Source organism: Ixodes scapularis, unplaced genomic scaffold, assembly GCF_016920785.2.
Source record: "Ixodes scapularis isolate PalLabHiFi unplaced genomic scaffold, ASM1692078v2 PGA_scaffold8__174_contigs__length_109621045, whole genome shotgun sequence".
NCBI lineage: Eukaryota > Metazoa > Arthropoda > Arachnida > Ixodida > Ixodidae > Ixodes > Ixodes scapularis.
Window position 1 is genome coordinate 102,027,597 of NW_024609883.1, and position 26,165 is coordinate 102,053,761.

A 26,165-nucleotide genomic window follows, 5' to 3' on the forward strand; every position below is an offset into this window, starting at 1 on the left:
CTGGAAACGCGTCCAAACTGAGCAATATTTTTTCGGAACGCCATAAAATGCTTCGCGTGCCTCATAATCATTGTCATGTGCGGGCATGTAGCAGTTTTTGATGATTCGCATCAAGATGGAAACCGTACCTTTAACGTTAACAGGTAAAAACTAATTACTAAAATTAATAATTTATCCAGTTATATCGAACGCTAACAAGTTTCCTTAACGGGCCCTTTGGCACAGAGCACTACATCAACCATTTTTCCTGACTTGGCCCGCGTTTCCAGAAACACTCCGTATATTATTTGGACTGACGTTGCAATAAAACTCAATATTAAGTTCGCCCCAATTGTTGTGCGTGTACTTGCCGTTTTTTTTTTTTGGTTTTGTTTTTTTTCTAAAAGTTTTCTGTTTCTTTTTTGTTGTTTCTTAGGTGCACCGTGGCTGCTTGTAGATTCGTTATGCATAGATAATGGAGTTCGGACTGTGAGAACGGCAGAGCGAGTCTCTGGAACGGCCAAAATCCAGCACGCATTGCGTGGCATTGCTCCATGCCACGCTTTGGCTAAGCGCGCGTGTTCAAGGGTTCGAGACGCCGAATCGTTGCCCAAGGTAGGAGGAAGCTTGCGCTGGAGGCGAGGCAACTGGGGCTATAGACGCTTTCAGGCATCTGTGCATGGGCGCCGCCATAACCGACCTTCAGTTTGTGTTCCCTCTTATTCCGTTCGCTCCACTTCATCATTACCACAACAGGACAGGTTATTGTCATTTTAAGTGGTACTGTGTCCTTCTCGCCAGCATAGGCCCTTGTGGAGACTCGTCAACGGCCGCTTCAGTGGCTCGGCATCTCGGTAAGACAAGAGGTCGGCTATGGCGGCTCAATCTGGCGCGCGCTGAAAGCGTCTATACTCTGTTTCACCTTGTGTTGTACCGCAGGAAAGGCTACAAGCGCGAGCTCCTTGCTCTATGGCACACCTCGGCGGCACAAGCTCTCGTGCACCAAGGGCAGCTGCCAACGCTATGAGCTCGCGCTTCTAGCCTTCGCTGCGGTATTACATAAGGTGAAACGGAGTATAGTCACTGCCACTCTCACCCCGATTCTCTATTCAAGTCGCTTTGCGCTCAGTCGGCTGTGGTGAGAAACAACACCGAAAAATCGCGCGCCGTTTTCCGTTCGATCAAATGGCTTTTCGGCGAGGGAAATGCTGCTGCCATCTGTCGGCTGCTGCACCAATTAAAGTGCGCCGCGCTTATACTCCGTTTCACCTTATGTCGTACCGCAGCGAAGGCTAGAAGCGCGAGCCCACAGCGTTGGCAGCTGCCCTCAATGCACGAGAGCCTGTGCCGCCGTTATCTGCCCCATAGCAGGGAGTACGCTTGTAGGCTTTCCTGCGGTACATCATAAGGTGAAATAGAGTATAGTCGGATACCGCTAACGTTGGATGCCGTTTTTCCTTTTCCCTTCACCCCAAATAAAGCAAAGCTAGAAAAAAAATTAATGACTTCCTGTCCTTTTTTTTTTTATTGTTTATTCAGGCACGCTTATCTACCTTCTGCAAACATACCAAAAGGGCGCGCGCAACGAATTGTGGGAACGTGGTCCTGTGTGCTCCAGTCTTCATTCGATTTACCTGCACTTCTGCACCGCTGCAGGAGGTGCAGGTAAATTGAACGAAGCCATTAAATCAGTTTTGATATCCTAATGATTTTTCGGCGGCTACCAGTCACCTAGAGAGCACGAGTTGCTCTCCATTTCAGGTGGAAGCCAATTTATTTTTATATAAACCACACAATTTAATTACGACTTTGGAATATGCAAATAAAATACGGAGCATTGCATCACCAGACTAACTGTTTGGAGGGTGAGAAGTCGGCAGCGGCAGGCACTGGAGATATGGCAGCGCCAGTTCACACCGTAGATGAGAGTCAGAGCACTATGAAAGTAATTTCTCATCTACAGCACGGATCCGTGTCACCGCCCAAAAAATGCAATAATCAAACACAGAAGCATATTAAAAAAAAGCTTTTATTGTAGCCTTAAAGATAGTCGAGACGAAAAAAAAAAAAAGGAGACTATATCACTACTGGCCCTCAGGCAGAACGGAGATGTCCTTCAAAGTGCGAATGCCATTCTTGTCCACCACCTGAACCTTGAATGCTGGCAGGTTGACCAAGAACCGCTTCTGAACCTCGAAAACACACTTCTTGAGGAGGTCCACAGCTTCCTCCTCATTCATGTCTGCAAAAGAAAAAAATAAATAAAGCGGTCAACTCCAAACGTTGCTTGTACACGGAACACCAAAAGTTATCACGGGCTCTTAAACAGTTCTAAGGATCCTAGGGACTCCTGGGCTCCCAAATGTCCTCGGTCGTCATCCAGTTTAAGCGCTATTTTAGAGGATCTAAGTCATTCATTGATCCACGACTGTGCCAGACATTCCTTAGTATGTACACTGTGCAACACTGCTAGAGTGAAAGAGCCAAAGCCTTTTTTGTTTTTTCTCAATACTGAAGTGTCATTAAAACTGCAATAGCAGTGGAAAGCGTTTGTAAGATTTTGGATGCCCACCAGTACCTTTTCGAAGGCATGTTCACACCAACGGTGTCTTGTACTTTACAGCATGTAATCTAACGATTTTAATAAGGCACTCTAGACGGCCCGCAAAAATCGGTTTCTCGGCGTATCGCGTTGCGATTTACTAGATAGTGGAAGTTTACAGCGAAAAAATTAAAAAATGAAGTTACCTCGTTTCAAAGAAAGAAAATAAAAAGGAAATACAGAAACCTGGGGCAATCTACGCCACCACTTTGCAGCCGCTGCATGCTTAGGGATAAGTGCTGCCGACAGATGGTGTACGCCGCAACGAGGGACTGAAGCGCTGGATAGATTTAATTAAGTTTCAAAGTACAGCCAAGCTGGTGCATGCTGGGACGCACTTGAGCCAAAAAAGGCAGAGTGTAGCCGCTAATGTAGTGTAGCCGCTAATGTAGTGTAGCCGCTAATGTAGTGTAGCTGCTAATGTAGTGTAGCCGCTAAAGTAGGATGGTGACGTGGCGTCGCCATCTATCTGTAGATCAATAGGAGTGTGCTCGCAAACTGCAGCGCGTAACCGGCAGCCACAACAGACCTATAAAAGCATGCGTGTCTGGCTGTGGGATATGTCACGAGCCAAAAATGGCGACAGATCGCCGGCATCCAGTAGGAGCACCCGCAGCACGATCAAACAATGGCGGTACTTGGAGAAGTCAGGATATCCAGCTCTTTACGAGGGTGGCCGGACGATTCGGGTTATGATAGCAGACGATCCCACAAAAGAACCCAAATCAGCAGGGGCTTCCCCCTTGACGCGGCATACGCCATATGCAGGCAGCACTTATCCCTACGCATGCAGTGAAGTTCATTCCTTGAGTTTTTTTTTTCAGTGGAAACTTCCCCCACCTGCTTGCACCGCTGTCGTAATTGCAGCGCGATACATCGAGAAATTGAACTCTGCGGGCCGTCTAAAGTGCCTTAAAAGCCTTAGCTTACATACTGTACACTCAGCATCAAACCCATCAAGAGCGCGGGAGCGCTCTAGACAGGTATGTCTGGTGACAGACACTGGGTCCGAAATAGCATGCCTCTGAGCATGCGGCGCGATTGTGCAGTGGTAGGCAGGTGCCAATGTTTGTGCTGACCCATTTGCAAACTCCACCAAGCGCCAGAGGAGCGCTTAGTGCCTCTAGGCTGTGAAATCAAGGTGCTCGGCGTGGCGGCCCGTGTGCCGCCGGCTAAGCATTATCGCGTGTTCTTCCGAGAGAAATTTAGTCACTGAATTCACGCGAAACCACTCCTGGCATGCGGGGGTAGCTACGCATGTTCTTGTTGGCGTGTAATGCTTCCTCACCGCTACTAATTCCCCCCAAGTGCTTGCAATCTCTGCACTCTCGATATTTCACAATGAGAACACAACCGCAGCTTGCGATTCCACGGCAATGAAGATGGATCGGATACTAAAATTACTCCGTTCCTTAAAAGGCCCCTGAAAAGAAAAAATAATGTTTTTAACAGTCTGGTTGGGACACGCGTGTCAAAAAATTAATTTTACGGAAAACAATTTTTTTTTTTTTTTCAGAGCAGTCACGTATTCTGATGGTCATTCCGGGATGACCCGTGACATCATGAACTTCGCGTGCAGAATTTCAAATAAATTTCTCGATGTCAATATTGCTTTAAAAAAAGTTTTGCGTCAAATTTATTTTTTGACATGCGTGTCCCAACCAGACTGTTAAAAAAATGTCCTTTTCTTTTCAGGCATTTTTTTTTAAAGAAACACTCTACCTAGGAAAAAAAAAATTTTATACCTAGATAGGACATCAAAGTCTCAAAATAAAAGTTAGTAATAAAAAAAAAATTTGTTTGCCCAATATTTAGGTTACAATGCAAATTTTTAGATTTGAAGGCAAAATCAAAACTCTACCCCTGTGGGATGATGATAATAGAGTTTGTACCCAGCTTGCGTGCACTCCGAGTTCACTCGGCCTCAGTGCGCACACAAGTTGGGTACAAACACTATCATCATCATCCCACAGAGGTACAGTTTCGGTTTCACCCGCAAATCGAAAAATTTGTATTGTAGAGTAAATATTGGGTAAAAAAAAAAAAATTTGGCTTTACAGCGCAGCTCTTAGGCACCCGTGTCCGGTTTGAGCAACGTCACCGTAACCACGCGGTGAATTATGGGACGCATGACGTCACTGATGACGTCGTCATGTGACCCCGGTGACGTCACATGACCCCCGTGAGGTCACATGACCCTCGTGAGGCAACGCCGCTCAGAGGGAGGAATAGCAGACAGGATGAGGAGGGACGAGGGGTTTACTCTCCCCTCAGGGGTGTATCTCGAAACAACCCATTCTGATTTAAACCTTTCTCGTTTGAACCCATTCGCAAAACGCCCTCCGTGTTTTAACCTTTCTCGTTTCAACCCTTGCTCATTTACACCCGTCCCTTTTGAACCCACTCTGATTTGAACTCTTCTCGTTTGAACCCATTCATAAAACGCACTTCACGTTTTAACTTTTCACGTTTCAACCCTTTCTCATTTGAACCCGTTCTCGTTTGAACACCGTAGTTGAACAATGTGCTCAAAACAAAGGGCAGTGAGGTATAAAAAGGAGGAACAGTGGAGGATGAAGGTTGAGATGAAGCGAAGGTGGCACATAGATACTGCAAAGTGGCTCCCTCTCGTGTATAGCACATAAAAATTTTTCTTATGCCTGCGTGCCGCCCCGAGTCTGTTGGCGTAGCTACCTGGTCACATGGCGGCATAGTTTCAAAAGCGCTAGCGCAGTTTCGGTACTTCATTTCTCCTCTGGTGCTCTTGATGTTGTTAAGTTGTCGTGTGGAGCGGATAGATCGTTGTGCTTGTTGTGTGTTATTGCTTGTAAGCACCGCAGAAAAATTCCAAGATCATGATGTTGGATTAATTCAGGTTCGGTGGTCTCGTCGAGAATACGAGTATTCTTGCATACGAGCATGTCTACGCTGGGTGCTCTTCATTGCTCTAATGCAGGGGGGGGTGCACGCCATGACGTGTTGGGATCCAGACAAGCGTTGGGAGCTGTGGCGTTTTCTTCGAAATGTGCGGGTGCGGACGTTGCGTGGCTTGAGGGCTTTCTTACCTGGCACAGTATTTTTTTCTTCATTTCAGTCGAGAATCATCGGATGCAAATTATGCTCATCTGATATGCCCTGTGCGGATATTCAATTATTTACAACCGGTGTCGCAGTGGTCGTACAGATCTACGATTACTGTATATTTGTCTATGTGTCGTCCGTCATGCCATATTTTGGCATGACCTCTAGTTATCATTCTCCAAGATGCATTTCAAGGAACAATAAAGCTTCAGGTGCCTGGACTTCATAATGTCATTGGTTCCTTTATTCCGGTTTCCCGTGAGTGTATGCTGAAACTATTGCTTTTCCGTAGCCTGATCATGTACAGGGTTAAAATCAGAAAAGTCGTTTGGAGTATGGTCAGAACAATAAAGTATGGTTTCGCTAAGTTTGAAATGAGTAAAATTAAAATGAGAAAAGTCATTTTGAGAATAGTCAAAACCAAGAAGTATGTTTTGAGATAGCTTGAAAGGAGAAGTTAAAACGAGAAAAGTCATTTTGAGAATGGTCAAAACCTGAAAGTTTGTTTTGAGAACGGTTTAAGTGAGAAAGGGAGAAAAGCGAAAGTTGTTTTGCGCTGGGTTGAAATGAGAAGGAGAAAACAAGAATGTAGAAATGCGAACGGGTTCAAATGAGAACCCCCCCCCCCCCTCAGTACCCTCCCCTCCTCCCCCTCAAGAGCTGCGCTCTAATTCGGCGTTATGGCTTTCATTCTTTTGACAAACATTTATTTTGAGACATGCCAGGACATGCCAGTCCTAACCAGGTAGGAAAAAAAAATGTATTTCCCCTAGGTTTATTGTAATATCTCAGGTCATCGCCCACCGCCCTGCCTCCTGAAATTCATAAAAAGTGGGATGGGCAATGTCTCGGAGGTGAAGCACAGAAAGCTTAGAAAAAGCTAAAAAAAAATGCACCTTTTTTTGCACATACCTAGCATGGCTGCACAAGAGATGCATTAAACTCAAAACTCAAATTGGTTTCGTTGTTTCATGCAAGAAATTCTCATGAAAGAATGCTTTACTATGGCAAAGTCCATTCCTTGCATACGTATGATGAACATTGTCGATCGGCATACAGCGTGAATGTTTGTTCCGTGAAAGCACGCTTCTAACGCCGCTATACTCTCATTCTTAGATTTTAAAAAAAGTCCCCAAGAAAATAAAAAAACCAACCAGGCGCAAAGAGCGAGCGAACGGGCGAAAGAAGCGACAAAGAGTTATGCTGGGGGAAGCGGGAAAGTTGGTGATCGTGTTGGCAAATACTTTGGCGTTGGGCCAAGTTGTGTGTTTTGTCAATCACAAGGAGTAGGCTCTTGTGCAACTTTCTTGTTTGGTGGATACACGTGTGCGTCCATTCGCGACATGCTATCAACGCGGGTCTAGGCGGCATTGCTGCATGGCGTGGACAGCATCAGGAACACAGAGTTTGAAATGGGACACTTCACAAACGTCTCTGTGCGGCATTCCAGAAAATCTTCATTTACATGTTGGCTTTGTCTCAAACATTGTACAACCGTACCAACTGCAGTCGCGACGTTCTGGGGAAGCGGGTTCGTGGTGACCTTATTTCGGTGGAGACGAACTTCGACCTAACACTCCGTGATTACATTCTAGAATATAGGGTGTTTGCTGACCTTGCCATCCCTGAATGGGTTACTGCTTGTGTTTTCTTTCAAACTATTTTTTTTTTTGGTCCCAATGAACTTTGTAAGCAAAACAAAGTTTTTGTCTATTATCCTTCATCGCTTTCCTTTCGCCCGCATGACCTCAGACTTCAGGGTCGCAGAAATCGGGAAGGAAATGCGTAAACAAAACGAAGTGTCTCTCCCTCCTCCGTTTTACTTTTTCACGGACATCCTCCAAGCGTAAGGTCCGCAGCCGCTTCACTCGGTTAGAATGAATCTTCGCGAATTATGGAGTCAGTGTTAGTGTATTTGTAGGGGTGGGTGATCACTCTGCGTTTTTTTTTTTTAAATCAATATTTGCCCTTGGGGATGGTGATGACTCAGGACATTACGGTAGTGTTCTTTTAAAGCTTCCTGCCCCTTGTGCCAGAACCACCAAGCTCATAACGATACTACCGATTTAATATTTGATGTCTGAAGGAATCTCTAAATATATAGCTTGTCACAAGACGCTTGGGTTTTCTTGCAAATATTTTAATTCAGTTGCCTTCGATTTAGAGCAAGAATTAAAAAAGTGTGATGTATGAAAAATCTCAAAACAAAATAATTTCAAGTGTTCATGCTGAAGCACGTGACGTGGCACGTAGACTCAGCAGCGGATAGGACCGCCTTGAGCCGCCTTCAGGCTCGCGATCCTCGACACAAACAAGTACTCGAGTTCAGCGGCTAAATTCCTCTCAAAAGAAAGCGAGACAATGAGGAGGCGGCTGCGCATGGGCCGCCATTTTGATTTTGCAGCCTGGAAGCAGTTGGCAGAGTCTGCAGAAGGGTCAGCACAAATGTTGGCATGCATGCACAGAGGCGCGCTATCTCAAGCCTCTGATGTCGCACGCGCAGTCCGGAGTACACCGCTCCCACGCTCTATACAGGTTTGGCGCCGAGTGCGCATTATGGCTACAAGGTCTGTAGGCTCCTGCATCGCTCTGTCGGGTGTTTCTACGTCAGTTTTTTACAATGACTGTCCTTATCATATTTTCGATATTTCTGTAATAAATACATGTGAAAACCATGTTCTTGGGGGAACAGTCAATATGTGAATGCCGTAGCGGAATTTTTCCCAGAGATATAAAATTGGGAACCTTGAGGCGTGAACATTGCCGAGATTTCGGTATGGTAATTTGCACAGCCGCCAATGCACACCCAGTAATAACAACAACAGTATGAATGGCATGTTGCCTTGCAACTCAAGCGCGCAGACAAGGAAAGTCAGTCACTGCATAACCAAACGAGAGTAGTCGTATCTGGGGGGTCGCTATATGAATGTTCAACATTGTTAGGTGGAAAACAAACAAGATCGGCTTACCATTTCAAAGTATCGACGTGTAACGTAACGTACAAGGAATACAGATAGAAGTTGGTAACTACAAGGATGTTTTTTTTCTGTTTTGGTTTCACCACGCTAACCAAATATTTGGAGCCTGGAGAGAGACATTCAGAAACTCTCACGTTAGCATTTGGAGAGAATTGTGTCAAAGACTTCCCTCACTTTGTTTACACAGTGACTGCCCTTCCTTGTGTGCATGCTTGAGTTTCAAGGCAATCTTCTATTCACACTGTTCGCAACTGCCTGCACGCAAGCGAGCTGGTTGGGAAACAGCATAATATGACACCCTGAGATTAGTCGGTTGGTCAGTCCTTGTAGTCTTGGCGGAGATTACTTTTGCCGGTGCTCGGTGGCGGACGCTTGTTGCCGGAGGTGTGTCTAGTGTTGTAGGGATTTAGCCTGTCAAGCCATGTCTGGTTGTTGTAGGGATTTAGCCTGTCAAGCCATGTCTTGATCTTTTGTTGTTTTTGGTCTGGTGGAATAAACTCAGCTGTTCTTGAAATTTTGTGTTGCGTTGTCCGTTTCTTTATTCTTCCTAGTCCCATGGTTTTAAGTTATGACGACTTTCTACACTCTGCAATAGAGCAGCACCGCTGAACACACTTTCTCGGTTCTAGAGAATATCTCTTTGGAGCCAAAGTCATGCGGCAAAGCCCCTATAACGGAGACGACCTAGCTCAATTTGAGCGAAGGTTTGTTGTTGCTTTTCTTGATTTGAGGTCGTATGCTACTTAATATTTTGTCATCACAAGTTAGTACAAGTTACTTTAAAAAATTAAGGAGAATTAAAAAAAAATAGATGGGAGTTTTTTAAATTTGATGAGCAATTTTGCTACTTTTAAAGAAATTATTTTTTGCATTAATAACAGAACTACAATGACGGCTAAGCAAATATTTTTACATATTCGTAAGCTGTATTTCAAGATGCACATTCTGGTATATTTGGCGTCGTTTTGCATAAAATTGTGTTGGTAAATAATTTGTGAAAGGGTCTCAGAATTTTTTTATGTGCTCCGTAATTTTTTGAAACCAATATATATCAATGTAATTTTTAATATTTGGCATGCATGTTGTAAATTGTCAATAAAATAAATGAACATTTTTTTTAACTACGTGCCTGCTTTGTGTGTCTGTGCTAATTACCATAGTGAAATCTGGGCAATGCACACGCATCGAGCGTCTCAATTTTCGATCTCTGGGAAACATTTAGCTACGGCATTCACATACAGCTGAATATTCCTCCCCAGAACATGGCTTTCACATATATTTCTCACAAGAATATAAAAATATGGCCCACACGGTCATTGGACGATCTGACGTGGAAATACCCTGTTGCGCTAATGCTGAGACCAGGAGGGGTCCCTCTGTCCTTGAGACTCAAGGAGCGCCCAAGCTCCTTGAGTCTCGAAGACTTTTCAGTCTCAAGGAGCTTGGGCGCTCCTTGAGACTGAAAAGTCTAAGATCCCTTGGTACTGCTGATGCTACTGCAATATAGTGATTTGGAGCACCCGAAAACGAATTTTGGAGCACTCTGAGGCACCTCAAAATGGCTGTTGGAGCACTTTGGAGCACATATATGGGAAATTTGAAGCTTCTTTGAGCACCTTTATATCATTTTCCAACGTACTTCTGAGCATGCAGTTTTAAAACCTTATGATCACCTAAATTTAGTTAAGAGAATTTTACAATTCGCAAATCTCCTACCTACCAAGTTTTTTTTTTTCATTTGCTGTAGACAGTTTACGCCACTTTGTAATGTTGGTCTTCACAGGCATAACCACGAAAAATTTACCTTTCATAGAAATCCAACGTGAAGAATTAGAAAACAGGTATTCCTCATATTAAAAGAGTTGACACAACTGTTGATGTAACTTACGGCGCATTGCTTATTTTAAACCTTCTAAAACCTATCAAAGGCCCGTCCGTACCTTAAACCTTTTGGGTCACTCATGCAATCTGGCCCAATTTTGGCGCATTTTCATCGAGGTGGTGCAGGAAATAGCCTTTTGAGCAATATGGCACAGGAGCGGTATCGCCGCTTGGTACGGAAGTTTAGACAGCGATGGCGTCCAACGTCCCATTCGAATAACACCCATTGATGCACGGAACGTCCGTGGACCACGCACCTTCCCTGTAGTATCTGTCCAAGACAGAGATGAGGAAGAATGCACCGTAGCCATGGGCTCCGTACGGCACCTTTGCCATGGTTGCCAGGTAGTCCATGTAGAACAGCTCTGGCTGTGCGGCTTGCTTGTCGAAGCCGGCGAGCAAGAGGTTCACCGAGTATGGCGTCTGCAACGAGTTGCAACGAGCAGACGTCACGGGAAGGTCTGGAGGGAAGCACGAAGCTGCAGCCACACTGCTCGCGCGTCGTACAAAAGACGCGGCACTTGCTGCAGGCGAGATCATCCGGGGACACGCCTCAGGCATGCTTGCTCTGAACATATCTGCAGACGGTCTTCTGCACTATGTACTGGCAGTGTGACCACGGCTTAAAGGGCTATACTCCGACGCGCTCAAAGACGAAAACGACCGACTCGGGTTTTAGGGCGCAAGAGTTGGCAAGACCGGAATGCTCTGGGTGCACAAACTATGGCAGGGTAGTCGGGAATGGGGCTATGGTAGCTGGCAATGTCATAAAACCAAGAACATGGACTGTGTATAAGATGCAGACCTACCGCAACACCTCGAGAGGTGCCCCACCCGTGAAAGATAACGCAACCCCATTTTTGGCATGATATTCTATTTTTTCAAAAGCACCTCTTCTAGTAATTGTAAAGCCCTGGCCAATGGTGACCTCGGCAAAAATGGTCTTACTCAGCCATGGCGAGAGATAAGCGAACACTGCTGGGTGGGAGGACAGTCGTCTTCGGTTCGTCGCCCCTCCCTGCGATCACGAGCCTTTGCCGATAACAAACCCTAAAAACAGCATTTTTTCAAATGTTGTTTTCTAAATTGCGCATTGAGTTAGCTTGTCTTTTATTTTCACTTGATTTGCCTTTGATTTTAAATGGACTACCATTCGAATATTACGGTAAGGTCAGGATATAAATAAAAATTATGACTAAGGGCTTTTATGCGACAAAACCAATCTGGCCTTACTATAGCAGACATTATTTCAAATTATCTATGGTAGGAGGCACACATTTAGTGCAAAAGAGCTCTAACTGCAGCAAATGACCAGTTTTCTACGATAAATTCCAAAATGCTCGAAAAAAGAAAGGGAGGTTAATCTTTTTGCAAGAAAACGGGAGAAAAACAGACAATAGCATCGAAAAATATAAAAAAAACATGTTCGTCCCTGTTGGCCTAGGGATCTGCAGTGCCACAAACTGCGCAAAACCGTTCTACTCACACTGTGGAACATTGTTCCCACAAAGCAAACATAGATGCATTGAATGTGCATGGCCAATCCTCGCACACCGCAATGAAACCTCGTGATAACGGTTTTAATGGTGAATTGAAGACAACAATGCCCATCTTCGTAGTTGCCTAATGCAGTGATAAGCAGACCAAGCTATAACACAAGGAAAGCTTCAATGTTGGCAGGGAACTTTCTGCCACATCTCAAAGTGGCAATTCCTCGCAGGCCCACACGAAGAATCAACAGTAACTTTTACTTGTAATTATACTCCTCAAAGGCAACCCAAACAACTTTTGTAAATGATGCAAAAAAAAAAAAAAACTGTTTCAAAAGAAACGTGAAAGTTGCAGTGCAGGCGTCCGTTTTCGGTTTGGACATCCATCACACAGACAGCAAAGCTTTCCTCCTTGCCTCCCCACCGTCGTCTCTTCCCCCTCCTCATTTTTGGGACGATGCGGACCGACAACAGTGAACGCCTTGACAACAGCCGACACAGTGTGCGAGAGGCTGTATGGACCCACGTGACGAGCACACCCTAAGCCCCCATCCAAGGACGCAAATGGAGGGAAGCTTTTCCCCCCTGGCAAAAGAAAAAGATGTGCCAAAGCAAACCGCAACCACGTAAGAACCTCCCCGTCTGGTACGGCAAATGCTGCGACTGCAGAAAACGTGTCCTGCCTCGACATCCCTTCACACCTCTTTTAACTTTATCAAAATCCACCCAAGGCGTGCCGGGACAAACCTGGGAAGTGGAACTCACCCTGCTACGAAGGTAGTCGGCGAGGTTACGCCGAGTGAAGTTGGCTGCCGCAGTGGGAGACAGCTCGTAGCCTGCGAGAGACAACGCCGGTCAAGAGACGTCGATTGACAATTAAGTATCTGGGGATTCGATTTCAAGACGACGACAATTTTTGTCTTTTCAACACTTTTTTATAAAAGGATCCAAAAACGACTCTCAGAATCCACCGTAATAGCTCGGCAGGATGTTACGGCTGGTTCTAAAAAGGGGAGGACCCAGACTTCCGGAAGATAAAGCAAAAAAACAGTGACCGACCGTTCCGCATCTTGTAGAGTTGAATGTTCTTGGCAATAAACTCCGCAAACTGTACGGTGTCTCCGGCTTCCCCGCAGACCGCCATCAGCAGGTTGTCGCTCAGCTTGTGGATCTTGTCCTCATCTGGAAAAGGCCGTTTTGGGGTCAGCAACGGGATGGACGGATATTAATGGCTGTACCCTTTACAACAAGCAGTAGTTCGCTCCACCTAGCCTAAAATTAGGAACGCAAAAAAATGCCGGACTAGGCTGCCCTCGTGTTGGTCGTCTCTGGCAATCTTTTCGGCGAGATGGCCAGTGTTGCGAGCAACTTGGTCAAACATTTTGTGCCACCTGGGTACCCGCAAACCAAGCAGTCAACCTTCTGGCACGTGGCTCGCAAAAGTGCAGTTTCATTATATAGTCCCCATTAAGGTGAGAAGGGCAGGACGTTTCTTTAGAATGCCCGGCCTCCAGCACGCTCTCGTTGCCTTCCACCATGCTTCGGCTGCATGCGCACACTCGAGGCTCGCGACACGCCGAAGCGTTATCGAAGGCGGGAACATTAAGGTAGAGGTGGAACAACCGAAACTCCTCCCTACGATTCTCGGTCTGACAATGACTATGACCGTAAGTGTGGCAAAGGCTGGTTTTGGTCGGCAGACACATTAAAAATGGGAAATGGCCGCTGCAGCTATGGTGTTATTCGACGAGAAAATGATGACCGCGATTCGGACTGTCTCGATGCAACCCCAGCTTCGGTGTTTATGATAACATGTCGACAGTAGTGAGAGTAGGCCCTTGAACATGCACATCTTTTAGCAGGTCTCGTCTTTACGACTTGGCTGTCAAAGACCTGAAACTCAACTGTTATCTCAGTTTTAATACTGCTAATGACAACACGGCCTTCAACCTTCAACTTGTTTGCATTCTTCGACGCACAATTTTTAAAATAATAACCATCATAAGTGTGCGATCGATTAAATAATGTCTTATTTTTATGTACGGTGGCCAAACGGCAAAAGGCCTCCCTTCATTGTGCACTTTAACATCTTGTGCGACCCATTTCAACTGCTCGGACAAAGTTGCAGATATAGATTTATTGAGCCAGTTCTAGACAAGGTTACCAGGAAAAAACTACGAATATTTGTGCCCAATTCATATAAAAAAGAAAGAACACCACAAATGTAGAAATTGTAGGCCTGTATTTTAAGATATTTTACACCTTCCGATATTGTTCACAGTTCCTAAGAGCAAGGATTGTTTGAGGAACTGCACGTCATAGAGAAGTACAAATGAACCCCTGGCACAACGCTAGAAAGAAACAGTAGCAACACCTGTGCAAGGTAGTGAACGTTCGAAGGCTACAACCACATTTTGATAAACGAAGAAAAGCTTGCTCCCTCGAAAGGACAAAACAAAGCATTTATTCAACGCTGAAGTCACCGTTCGGAACGCCTTCAAAGATGGTGCGCACACATAGACAGAGAGGCACACAGTTGGAACACCATGTGCTAGGGAGAAGTAGACACAAAAGTGTCACAGAATCCGTTTCAGAACCTTCAAGATCGACCCAAAACTACTAGACTATCCAGGCTTGTTTTTCCATGACAAGGTCCCTGCCAAATAGAGTTGTGTTAGTTTAAAGAAAAAATGGAGCTGGCTGATGGCTGTATGTATCTAAAACCCAATCTGCCTGCATGGCTCAGAATCCCCCCCCCCCCCCCCCTCCCCCCAAATCTGGAATTTCATCAAACTCTGCATAAACCAACTTTTAGAGAAAAATGCACTACACTCCCCCAACATTGCACCAAAAACGCTTTCCAGAACAGGAGACTCCACAAACGTACGTCCAGACCAGTCCCTAAAATATGCTCCGAAAAGGAGAACGGCTTAATTGAGACACGTCAACAGGCACTTCGAACTGTTGTGTCGACTTCATACATGACACCAGTCTCCACAATGGAGAGTCTCCCACGTACGAAGAACGTCCTAGACTATGCAAGAACCTTCCACAATTAAAATGACCGCTGACAACAACACTCTTGTTGATACGATGCACAATCACAGAACCGAAGACCCACCTTGCGGAGCCCACCGCTGGTCGTCGTCTGTACATGGACGTGCTAAGCCTGGTGCACGCAGTTGCATTCAAGTGCCTCGAGTGTGCTGCATTTTCTCGTTACCGCTCAACATGCCGACGCCATCTATTGACTAGCCCCAGAATACATCCGACCTGCATGTATATTTCTATCATTGCTACGTTATAAGCGACTATTACTTGTAGATGGTGCAACGATTTTGATATTGCAAATAAAGTAAAACCTTTCGTTTAGATACGCACGGCGAAAGTGTTCCGGGTTAACCAGATAGATGGTGTCGGTGTGCAGGCGTGTTAAGCGGTTAAAGGGGAATGCAACATGCTCAAGCGCACTGAAACGCAAATGTGCGAGCCAGCCTTTAGAAACGAGGAAACCTGCCGTTAAGGTCGCCAACTTGGCAGCGAGCCAAAGACGTGCTCACACGAAACTCCACTCCCCGAGAATCTTTCCAGAACGCCACTCGAGCCTACCATAACGGACTCTAATTAACCTTCATTATTATGCACGAGACCACTGGTACCTTCCACTAAGAATAGCAGTTATATCTTTACTGCGTCCGCAGAGCTGCACTTGACAGCCTGGAGGATAACTTACTCGACGCACTTCCAGGGATTGCGTGGAAGCAACATACCTTGAACTGGCCGACTGCGGATCAAATAATGCTTACACCGCCGCTAAACTCTGAGGTAAAAGGTAATGGCAATCTAGGTCGTGCTAGCCAAAATCGTCAGTGAGCAAGTTACACATCTGTACTCGTAACATCACAGTGCACCGGCCAAGGTAATATCCAGGGTAGTGTAGAACCTACTTTATGCTGCGGGTGTTAATCAGAATGAACGCGACAAAAAAGGTATCAGAACATGTAACACTTGAATGCTGGGGGGAAAGAGAAAAAATTTGCTTTTAATTGCACTCACCGGGTGTGCATTTCTTTTCAGAAATATCGGTGGAATCGGTCAACTACGGGCTAGGATGCTCTGCCGCCACAGCCCGCCAAGCAAGGCACTTACGCTCACTTTGCGCCCAAAGGCGGCAACCACAACAAACCGCTCGACAATAAGGCGACGTCGAGCCAAGGCCACGGATACTCTGAATGGACGGAGTCTACTGTCGAAAAAGAGGCACGAAATGCTTCCTCGCCGGAAGGCTGCATCGCCTCCCCCATCTTTGGTCCTTCGCTGCTCCACGCAGAATCGCCCCCTCCCAAAGAGCCAACGCGTCAGAACATGTGGTATCACATCAGGGCACAAAAACAGCACTGTCAAATTGGTGTGAGCTTGACTAAGGAACAAACAAGAATGTTAAAAGGCATCCGAAAAAGTCGAGTCTGCCCAGCTGTTTTCGAAACTCTCCCCGTCCCCATCTGAATGAAACCAAATGCTTGGATAAAGAAATGTAACGGAGCACGGGAAAGAATCGCCACACATGACAAAAACGGCAGACTGAGACTTATCTTAGCACGGGCCAAACTGCCAGATCTCTAGAGCAAGCTTATCAGTGAGTCACCCTAGTGAAAATACAAGCAAGCCATGGCCACACTGTCAGCTGCGTGTGCTGCAGCTCACTCAATGCAACTACCATCGATTACCGTCGAGCAGATGCTAAAGACTTTGAAGTCAAAACAACTCACTGCACTGTTACACCAAAACATAGAGGTGCAAGGCATTATTTGTAGGCTAGGGGAATTAGTGTAGCACTGGTTCCTGCCGTACCGAAAGCGACAGTTAGGCAGCTATTTGTGATGGAGAACAACAAATAACGACAGTTTGGGCAACTGCTGTGAGCAAAATGACTGCACAATTTTTTTTATCATACAGAAGGAAACATTATTGTTACCGGGAAAAAACTGAAGTTAACCACCCCGTCAACATCAGTGGGAGGATATCCGACAGACCAGAGCGCAAGCTCGACAACTAGAAAACACTGAAATCACCCAAGTTTTGGCTTAACGGCATTTGGTCAGACGGCAACACCTCTTCTAAACGCACAAAACAAAGGTGTCAGACCTTCTGTACGGCAGGAGGACAATCTAATTCACCTTCAGGAAGAACCTACACACAGAAAAGAATTCCAAACCACAGGGCATTTGATCGGTAATAAAACACAAAACAATGCAACTGGAGGCCAACCTTACACTTTCCAACAGGCATTTGCGACGCACCGGCAAACCGCAAGACAAATCGGCAAACCACATACTCCGCGACGAACCGAGATAAGGACTCATCAATTGTCGCACACAGGCTCGAGCATAGAGATTGTTATGACCACACTTTGACGGAAGAACCAGTACAAGAGATGGGCCCTGCCCAGAGGAGACCGGACAAGCCCCGCTCGTGCCAGGCACTAAACCCAGCCTCGCAGATGGGACGAGCAAAGACGAGTCGTTATGGGCACGCTCGCAACGTCACAGTTGCAGCAGCCCAAACACTTGAGCGTGAGTTCAGAGGAGCACGCAACACCGACAGTACCGGGGCTGTCCGGCCACGCCTGCGACGCCGTTCTCGTCCGGAGCGCTGGCAGGCTGCGCCAGTGGTGGGAAGTATGTGTGGATCCTCAGCCCAGGCTTGCGCGTGTTGAACTTGCCCACCGCCTCCCTGGTGATCAGCTGACAGTCGTAGAGGTCCACCCTCTTGAGTGCGGGACACCTGACCAGGTGCTCCAGCGAGGCCTCCGAGACGGACGGGCAGTTGTCCAGCTCGAGCACGGTTAGTCGCTCCAGGCCTACGGAGAGGTGCCGGATGCCTTCGTCCGTCAGCAGCTCGCAGTGGGACAAGCTGAGGCGCTCGAGCCGCGGGCAGAAGCCCGCCAGGTGGCTAAGCGTGCTGTCCGTGATGTGCAAGCACTCCTCCAGGTCCATACGTTCCAGCTGCGGACATGCGCGTGCCAGCGACTGGAAGCCCGCATCCGTCAGCCTCGAGCAGCAGGCCACCTCTAGGGTCTTGAGCCCGTGGCAGTACTGGGCGATGGCGTACAGCGAAGCGTCTGTCACCTGTCCACAGTTGGAGAGGCAGACGTATGCAAGGTCGGGGCAGCGTGCCGCCAGCTCCGCAACCCCCCTGTCCGTGACGTTGCCACACTCGAGCAGGTTGACAGCCCTCAGGCCCCTGCAGTTCTGGGCAAGCGCCTCGACGGCTGCGTCGTTGACGCCAGGACAGCCCTTCGCCACGAAAGACTTGAGCCTGGGGCACCCGCGAGCGACCACTCGAACGCCCTCTGGGGTGACCTGGGAGCACCAGGAGATGTCCAGGGTGTCTAGGAGGGGGCAGCCCCTGGCAAGTGCCCGTAGAGCCCGGTCGGTGAGCTGGGAGCATGAGCTGACGTCGAGGCGCGCCAGTTTGCCGCAGTTGGCGCTGATGCTCTCTAGCGTCGCGTCCGAGATGCGACGACAGCCGCTTAGCGTCAATGCCTCGATGTTGCGACAGCGGATCGCGAACGCCTGCATGGCCACGTCGCCGACGCTCTGACAGCCCCGGAGGCCGAGCTGGCGTAGGAAGCCGCCACACCGCATCGCTATGTTCTGAACGACGGGACCCTCGACGTCGCGCTGGAACTCGAACAAGTCGATCTCTTGCCAGTTGCTGCCGTCCAGAGCCAGCACGTTCCATGCTTTGGAGACCTGGGCACTCCGGCATAGCGACACGACGTCGAGAAACGAGAAGATCTTGAGCAGGAGCTCCTTGGGGAGCTTCCTGTCGATCAGAGCGTCCGACTCGGCGCTCACGACGACGTTGTTGGCGTCGCCGCCCGCCTTCGGGTCCGGCAGCCGAGCTTTGTTGTGCGGCAGGTGCATAGCGCGGCGCAGTTCGCTCACCAAGGCTCGCATCGGCCCGCTGGTCGCCCGAGACTTCTTTTGTGTGGAAGGGGACGTCTCGCTTTTTCCCCCCACCACCGCCGCGAAGGTTCGACAACGTTGGGTTCGACGACACCGCTTGTCGTCAACACATCGCCATGTTTGTGGCGGCGACAGACGGCCAAGATTACTGCTGCGTCACGCCAGAAACGCGTCCACGCCAAACAAATGGAATCGCTACGGCGCCAACCACCAGGTGCGCGGCAAACGGAAACAACGCTTCTAGAAACGCTGATAGTGCAGCGCACCGAACTATAAAAAAGAAAGCAATTAGAAATTCCTGAACGTATTCAAAATATTAAAAATATTGAGATTAATGTACCTGTTTTCTCTTTAACTCATGACAATAATTGTTTTTGTATACGTATTTTATATATTGACCTCAAATCATGGCTCGAGAGAAACCCCACTTGGTCGAAACGAATTTTAATATAAATTAAATTCGTTACAGAAAATACATTCCTCACCAATAAAATAACGTATATTATTTTAAGACACGAGTTTCCTCACTTCACGACGACTTCCCTGAATTTTGCGATCATCCTGCGAACAAATTCAGATAGTAGAGGAGTAAGTCGCCTCACTATATTTCATTCACTACGAGTGCGTTCAATAGTTCCCTGCCAACTCGAACACCTCTACACGCATCCCAACAAAATTATACTATGACGTCACACACACCTCCAACCCTACCAAAGAGCATTGTCAGAGTTACCCAGAGTAACACGATAAAACCCTCCCACACCGCAGTTCCAAGAGGGTGCGCCTCGGGCGCAAACGTAGTTTCCGCATCTTTCTTCATTGTCGAAACTCATTGATCAGGCATTTCATAGGAAAGGTGATATTTATCACCGCGGTTGCTAAATAAACGCCTTAGTTCTTGAGATCGCGGGGACGCTAGGCTTTCCTCACACATGCGCCAACAAAAACCCCTAGAAACGAGTGCAAACCACAGGAGATACCCCAGCGGCAAACCGGTAGATTCGAAATTTCAAGTCATTGCGATCGCATAAGTGGTGAATAGGTCAAACGCTTTGAAACACCAGTTTAGCGGCTACATTCCAGAACGATTAGAGCACCAAGAATCGTCCTACAAGGGGCCACGGAAAGCATTTGAAGATTGGCTTCAAAACAGCAAACTCACCGTGCTTCAGTACAATAATGCTGTACCCGGACGTTTTGTCGGCCGCCAGAAGTGCAAAGTCCTTGAAGACGACTCCCATTAGACACTCCATCTCTAACGAAAAGGGCGTGGATTCGAAATCCTCTCTGCTTTATCCGGAAAATATCACTGTTCACTTGCCGAGAAGACAACCCGCACACCGCACAGCGAAGAGTAGTGTTTCGTCACTGATCAGTGTGTTTCGTCGTTTTGCTACCGGAACCGGAAGCAACAAAAGTCAAATGAGCCTCAAAATAAAATCACTTTTACAATTAAGTTTTTTATAATTTTATAGCACTGTTTTATAACTTGTGTAAAGTTATACGCTAAGTTTGTGCGCGTTATATTTTTATGCTTGATAGCGTTCGGTTACTGTACCAACGGCTACTAGCGACCCCTCCCGAGTTGGCAGCCCTCGCGTTTCGAAACCGAAACTAATACAGTGCCCAACAAGTTTTTGGTTCGGTCTTTTTTTTACAGACACATTTCGATTTCATTTAATCGAATATATCAAACCTTGGTACACTTTTACCCTGATGAAACTTGTTTGACTTAGAGCTTGGTTACAATGAACGTCGAATATTTACTTTAAGGATTCAACAAATTTGAAAAAAGATTCCGAATTATTAAGAAATACCTCGTACCTGTTCCAGTATCGTAGCATGCCAAGGCCGTCGCGGCGTGTACATCGTTTTAATAAAACATGGTGCCATACACAAAGAAAAAATAATAATCATAATTACGATTTGTCAATTTATTGGAGCCAAATTCGGGATTTTTTTTTTTCTTTTTATAAAAAACGCTATGAAAGAAAACGAAATTTTTTGTGACCACAAAATACGCTGATGGGGAGCGCGTGCACCGAACTGATCGGACGCACTTTTCCTTGCTCTGGGCATTTTCGATTATTTTAGTCATCAGTCGCAACTACGAACCACCGGCTGCAATTTACAGCAGCGCGGGTTACTTCGAGTAACCCGGCACATGACATGACCTTCCAACCCGGTGCAAACGTACTGGAATCAGCGACCAACCTTCCTTCGTGCTCCCAGCAGACTCCTGCTAGGAGGGACCACACATACAATGCAGCTCAAGACACTCAGACTGGACACTCGACCCTTGGAAAACGTCGCAACGACGGGGACGGTGAGCCTGCGGACTTGCTGGCGACTCCTGCCAAACTGCAAGCACCACCGGGTGACTCAATGGAGGAAGACTTAATTGAAGGTGACCTAGAGGGCTTCGTTCTTGCCTCACATCGCCGACAAAGAACAACAGGTATCCCTGTACTCCTTACACCGGTCAATGAGGAGCATCGTCTGCAGCGACAAAATCCACTGACCTTGAGTACCGAGGTGAACGAAGCAGCAGCTGCAGCCATTTTGCGACATCGCTTCACAAATAGAGGTGGCCTTATGGTGGAGGTTGCTGAAACCACCACAGTCGACCGACTCCTGAAACTTCGCCTTCTCGGTGGGGTTCCCATCAAAGCCACAGTGCCGAGGACTTACCTACAGAATGGTGGTCTTGTCAAGGGAGTGCCTCTTTGGCATACCGATGCCGACATAACATCATTTCTGCAACAAGACGGAGTTATTGCAGCCCGCCGCTTATATCGACGTCAAGGAAAGTCCGGAGAAGCTGCGCAACCAACAGACCGTGTAGTCCTGACCTTTCGCCCAAATACAGACCGCCCAGTCCGAGTAAATCTCGGATTTACAAAACATGACGTAACAGAGTTTATTGAAGCTCCAACCAGATGCTACAACTGCCAAGCACTTGGTCATGTCGCTAAATATTGCAAAGGTGCCGCAAAATGCAAGAAATGCGCCCAGCAACATTCCACCAAAGACTGCAAGGGCGAAGCACCATTCAAGTGCGCCAACTGCGGCGGAGATCACCCAGCAAGCTACGTCAATTGTAAAGCGCGGCTGACGGCTCTTGCAAGAACCAAGAGATTCGTCCATGGCCCGAAAGTTGCGCCGTCAACAAATGAGGCAGAGGTCCCTCAAGGCCCCTGGCCTCCTCTTGAATCATCCACCGCCGACCTTCAAGCAACACAATTGACACGGTGTCCCCTGCGTTAAACATCAAGGACTCACCCCCCAAGGGTAAAGGCAAGAAGTCTCGATCTGCTGCGAAATCCACCCTTATGGCCAACCAATGGCCCCCTCGTGACCCCGCACCCGCTTCAGGAGAGCTCAACGCATCAGGCGTACCTCCTAGCACTGCAGGTACGCGCCCACACAGCAAAACCTCCGCTGTAGTCCTGCCTCGCCAGCAACAGGTTCCCTCTGTCTTTGGCGCAATGACAATAGGTGACATCATACGCATTATATTCTCCGTCCTTCGAGGTCTCACGACCCAACTGCCGCCATGCACATTCAAAGACATCTTGCAGAGAATCATGGCATTCGAACCGGCAGTTATTGCAATGACCGGAAGTTCACACCAGGGTACTGGATGATTCCTCATTTGATGAAAGAGTCAAAGGAGCGACCGTTTTTCAATGGAACGCGAGAGGGCTTAGTGCCCGCCTTTCAGACTTCCGACAATTCACATTCAAACATAAGTTCCCAATTTTAGCTATTAGCGAATCGCGTGTAGCATCAGACTTCCGGCTTTCAGGTTACGAAGTATTTCAATCAGCTCGTCCCTCTAACGCCAGTCGGGTTCTCCTTGCCTTACGAAAAGACTTGACATATGTTTCCCATAATATCACATCACATCAAGACAATGAGTACGTCGGCGTTACTGTTCGCAAGGGCAAACTAACTTTTACTGTAATCGCTGCCTATATAGCTCCAGCTTGCAATTTTGATGCTACGCGACTTCATGATATTATTCAACAATGTAACTCGCCAGTTTTGGTTGTTGGCGACTTCAACGCCCATAATATAGCTTGGGGTAGTGTAAGAACTACACGTCGGGGTCGTGAACTACTTGAGCTGGCAGATTCTCATGACCTATGTCTTCTAAACGACGGTTCTCCTACATTCATCCGAGGCAGTCACTGTAGCAGTTGTTTAGATATTGCCTTCATGTCACGCGAACTCGTAACTCGAAATTCCTGGTTTGTTGACGTAGAGAGTCATGGTAGTGACCACATCCCTACCTACATCACAGTACGCGGCTTCCAAGCTGATAGAGCCAGACATGATCGAACCTCATATATAGACTGGACATGCTTTCGGGAGAGTGTCGAACAGCGCATACATATGACAACGACCTACGAAGAGTTTGTTTCAGTCATGAATCAATCAGCAACAGAAGCAACCAGGACAGTCAATCTTTCGGCCTCACGAACTGTTGTAGATTCAGAGTATGAAAAACTTCGAGCTATTCGCCGAAGGGCTGAGCGACGCGCACGTCGAACTAAACTACAAGCTGACATTAGGGAAGACAGGCGCACACAAAAACATATTCGCCGTCATTTAGATAAACTCGGACAAAAGAAATGGAGGGGAACCTGTGCGTCATTTGATCCCCGTGCTCCCCTCTCAAAAATATGGCATATTGCACGCGGGTTAAGATTTCCACCACAACAGAGAATGCCTTTTCACGCGATATCACTTTTCCTAAGACGCTCGCAATTGCACATTGCTGAGGAATTCTGCGCATCTCTTGTCCTATCAGCAGTGAGTGACAGTGATATCTCAGATATAGAGCATCAAGCCTCAGTTACTCCATTTTCACGTTACATGGATGATGTATTTAATGCCCCGGAATTGGATCAAGTTCTAGCTTCCCTCAGTCATTCTTCTTCTCCAGGTTCAGATAACATAACCTATGGCACACTCGCTCATTTGGGGCTTGACGCTCGCCAGCGTTTGTTGGACATATTCAACACTTCGTGGACAAGCGGCAATATACCACCTGACTGGAAAACGGCCTGCGTTGTGCCCATCCTTAAACCGGGCAAGTCCCCTCTGGATTTAAAGTCTTACCGACCAATCGCTCTAACAAGCTGTGTCAGCAAATGTATGGAGCGATTAGTTCTATCACGGATTGAATGGCTTCTTGAATCGCAATAGATATATCCAGCTACCATGACAGGATTTAGACAGGGTCGTAGCTCCATTGATAATGTCGTAGACCTTGTAACTCATGTTGACGACAAGAAGCTTCGCGGGAAAATTACAGTAGCTGTATTTCTTGATGTCTGCGGAGCTTTTGATAATATCAAACATTCGGCAGTCTTACGGGGACTCCAATCTATCGGAATTGGCGGTCGTCTTTATGCATGGATATCTGACTACCTTAATAATCGAACGATCTACATGCGCACAAAGGAAGGGGAAACTTCTCGTCACAGAGTGACCAAAGGAGTGCCTCAGGGGGGTGTTCTAAGCCCGGTCCTCTTTAACATTGCTCTCATTGGGATCACCGAAATTCTCACAAGAGCTGTACACCTTACAGTCTACGCAGACGACATTTGCCTCTGGACGTCTGCAGGCTCACCTAAGCTCGTACATGCACGCCTACAAGATGCGCTGTCCAAAATTTCTCAGTTCCTTCACACACGGGGGCTTGAGATTGCGCCAGCAAAATCAACTGCCGTGGCCTTTACACAGATGAAGATGACACGATATCCACTTTCCATTAATGGAACCCCAATCCCATATGCGCCGAATCACATATTTCTTGGCGTTTCCATTGACAAAGGCTTAACTTGGAACTCCCAACTGAAACACCTAAAGACTAAGTTGTCCGCATTCACAAGTTTGGGGCGATTTATAAGTGGTACAACTTGGGGGACGTCTACCTCTGCTCTTCTTCGTTTATACAACAGCCTGTTTGTTGGCATCCTTCGCTATAGCTTGCCTGTTATGCACGGCTTAAGTCTGACCAACATGAAAGCACTCCAATCGCTCCAGGCCCAGGCACTCAGAGTATGCCTTGGGGTACCGCGAGCAACCGCGACCATAGACACGATTGCAGAATCTCATTGTCTACCTTTGAAAGCTCTGCGTACCCAAGAAACTCTACGACTACATATGCGACATCTGACACGGCATCACTCTCATCATCTAGCTGACATTCCGGATAGTTGTTTTTACAGCCGCATCTCTCAAACTATAATTGACAACAAGGATGTCCTTCCAACAGTGTTTCAAGATCCTGTGGTACTCAATACACCACCCTGGTCACTGCCTCCACTTCTAATCTACAAGACTATTCCTGGAATAACAAAAAAATCGACGCTCTCTTCAGTTGTCCTTCGGCAGCTTTTTTTGTCTTTATTGTACACACGGCACCGTTCTTCTTGCCACATATATACCGATGCATCAACTACGCATAACGGGTCATCGATTGGACTGGCTGCCCCAGTGCTTCATATCAAAGCTGGTTACAAGCTGTCCCACAAGACCTCATCTACGGCTGCTGAACTGGTGGCCATTCGAGAGGGGCTCCAACAGATTAAAAAAGCATCACCTCGCGCTTGGACGATCATGAGCGATTCACAGTCTGCCCTCCAGTCGCTTCAGTGTCTACGTAAAAATAGTCCAAACACACAAGTAATTTTAGACATATTTAAAGTTCACTCAGAAATCGTTTCCCTTGGCCACTCCGTATCATTCCAGTGGGTGCCCAGTCACTGTGGTGTCATGGGTAACGAAATGGCTGACTCTATGGCTGCAAAGGCTCACGAATCTGCCCAAAAAGTCCTAGCTCCATTTACAAAATCGGACGTCTGTTCAAGAGTGGCGATATTGGGGAAATCGGCCGCAACGAGCCTCTGGAAAGAGGATATCAACCAAAGTTCCTCTCTAAAAAATATTGACCCGCACTTACGGTTTCGAGTACCTCGAGGCCTGAAGAGACGACGGGAAGCGGTTCTCCATAGGATTCGGCTAAAGGTCGCCTGCACTAACTATTACCTTCATCTTATTGGGAAATTAAAGTCCCCAAACTGCTCCGTATGTGGAACTGTCGAAGATATTCAACACATTTTACTTCAATGTACAAGTTATGATGATCAGCGAAAACAATTTTTACAAG

General features: G+C 47.1%; 2 protein-coding genes across 2 annotated transcripts; both read right to left on the reverse strand.

Moving 5' to 3' along the window:
* Positions 1 to 1,992: 1,992 nt before the first annotated feature.
* Positions 1,993 to 20,392, reverse strand: LOC8031393 (proteasome subunit beta type-2). Its single transcript, XM_029967009.3, has 5 exons — positions 20,145 to 20,392; positions 13,071 to 13,193; positions 12,777 to 12,847; positions 10,779 to 10,944; positions 1,993 to 2,221 (listed from the first exon to the last, which is right to left on the reverse strand). The coding sequence occupies exons 1-5, from the start codon at positions 20,233 to 20,235 to the stop codon at positions 2,064 to 2,066; spliced, it is 609 nt and encodes a 202-aa protein (XP_029822869.1). The 5' UTR covers positions 20,236 to 20,392; the 3' UTR covers positions 1,993 to 2,063.
* Positions 14,456 to 19,203, reverse strand: LOC115308878 (F-box/LRR-repeat protein 20). Its single transcript, XM_040210672.2, has one exon. The coding sequence runs from the start codon at positions 18,971 to 18,973 to the stop codon at positions 17,591 to 17,593; it is 1,383 nt and encodes a 460-aa protein (XP_040066606.1). The 5' UTR covers positions 18,974 to 19,203; the 3' UTR covers positions 14,456 to 17,590.
* Positions 20,393 to 26,165: the final 5,773 nt, after the last annotated feature.

What these genes read in the sequence shown, in the direction of transcription:
- LOC8031393 (XM_029967009.3), bottom strand. Translation starts at nt 20,235, where the DNA reads ATGGAGTGTCTAATGGGAGTCGTCTTCAAGGACTTTGCACTTCTGGCG. An exon ending in ACTCTACAAGATGCGGAACG is followed by an intron (nt 12,848 to 13,070) that starts GTCGGTCACTGT and finishes TGTCTCTCGCAG; the next exon opens with GCTACGAGCTGTCTCCCACT. An exon ending in CCGACTACCTTCGTAGCAGG is followed by an intron (nt 10,945 to 12,776) that starts GTGAGTTCCACT and finishes AACTCGTTGCAG; the next exon opens with ACGCCATACTCGGTGAACCT.
- LOC115308878 (XM_040210672.2), bottom strand. Translation starts at nt 18,973, where the DNA reads ATGCGAGCCTTGGTGAGCGAACTGCGCCGCGCTATGCACCTGCCGCAC.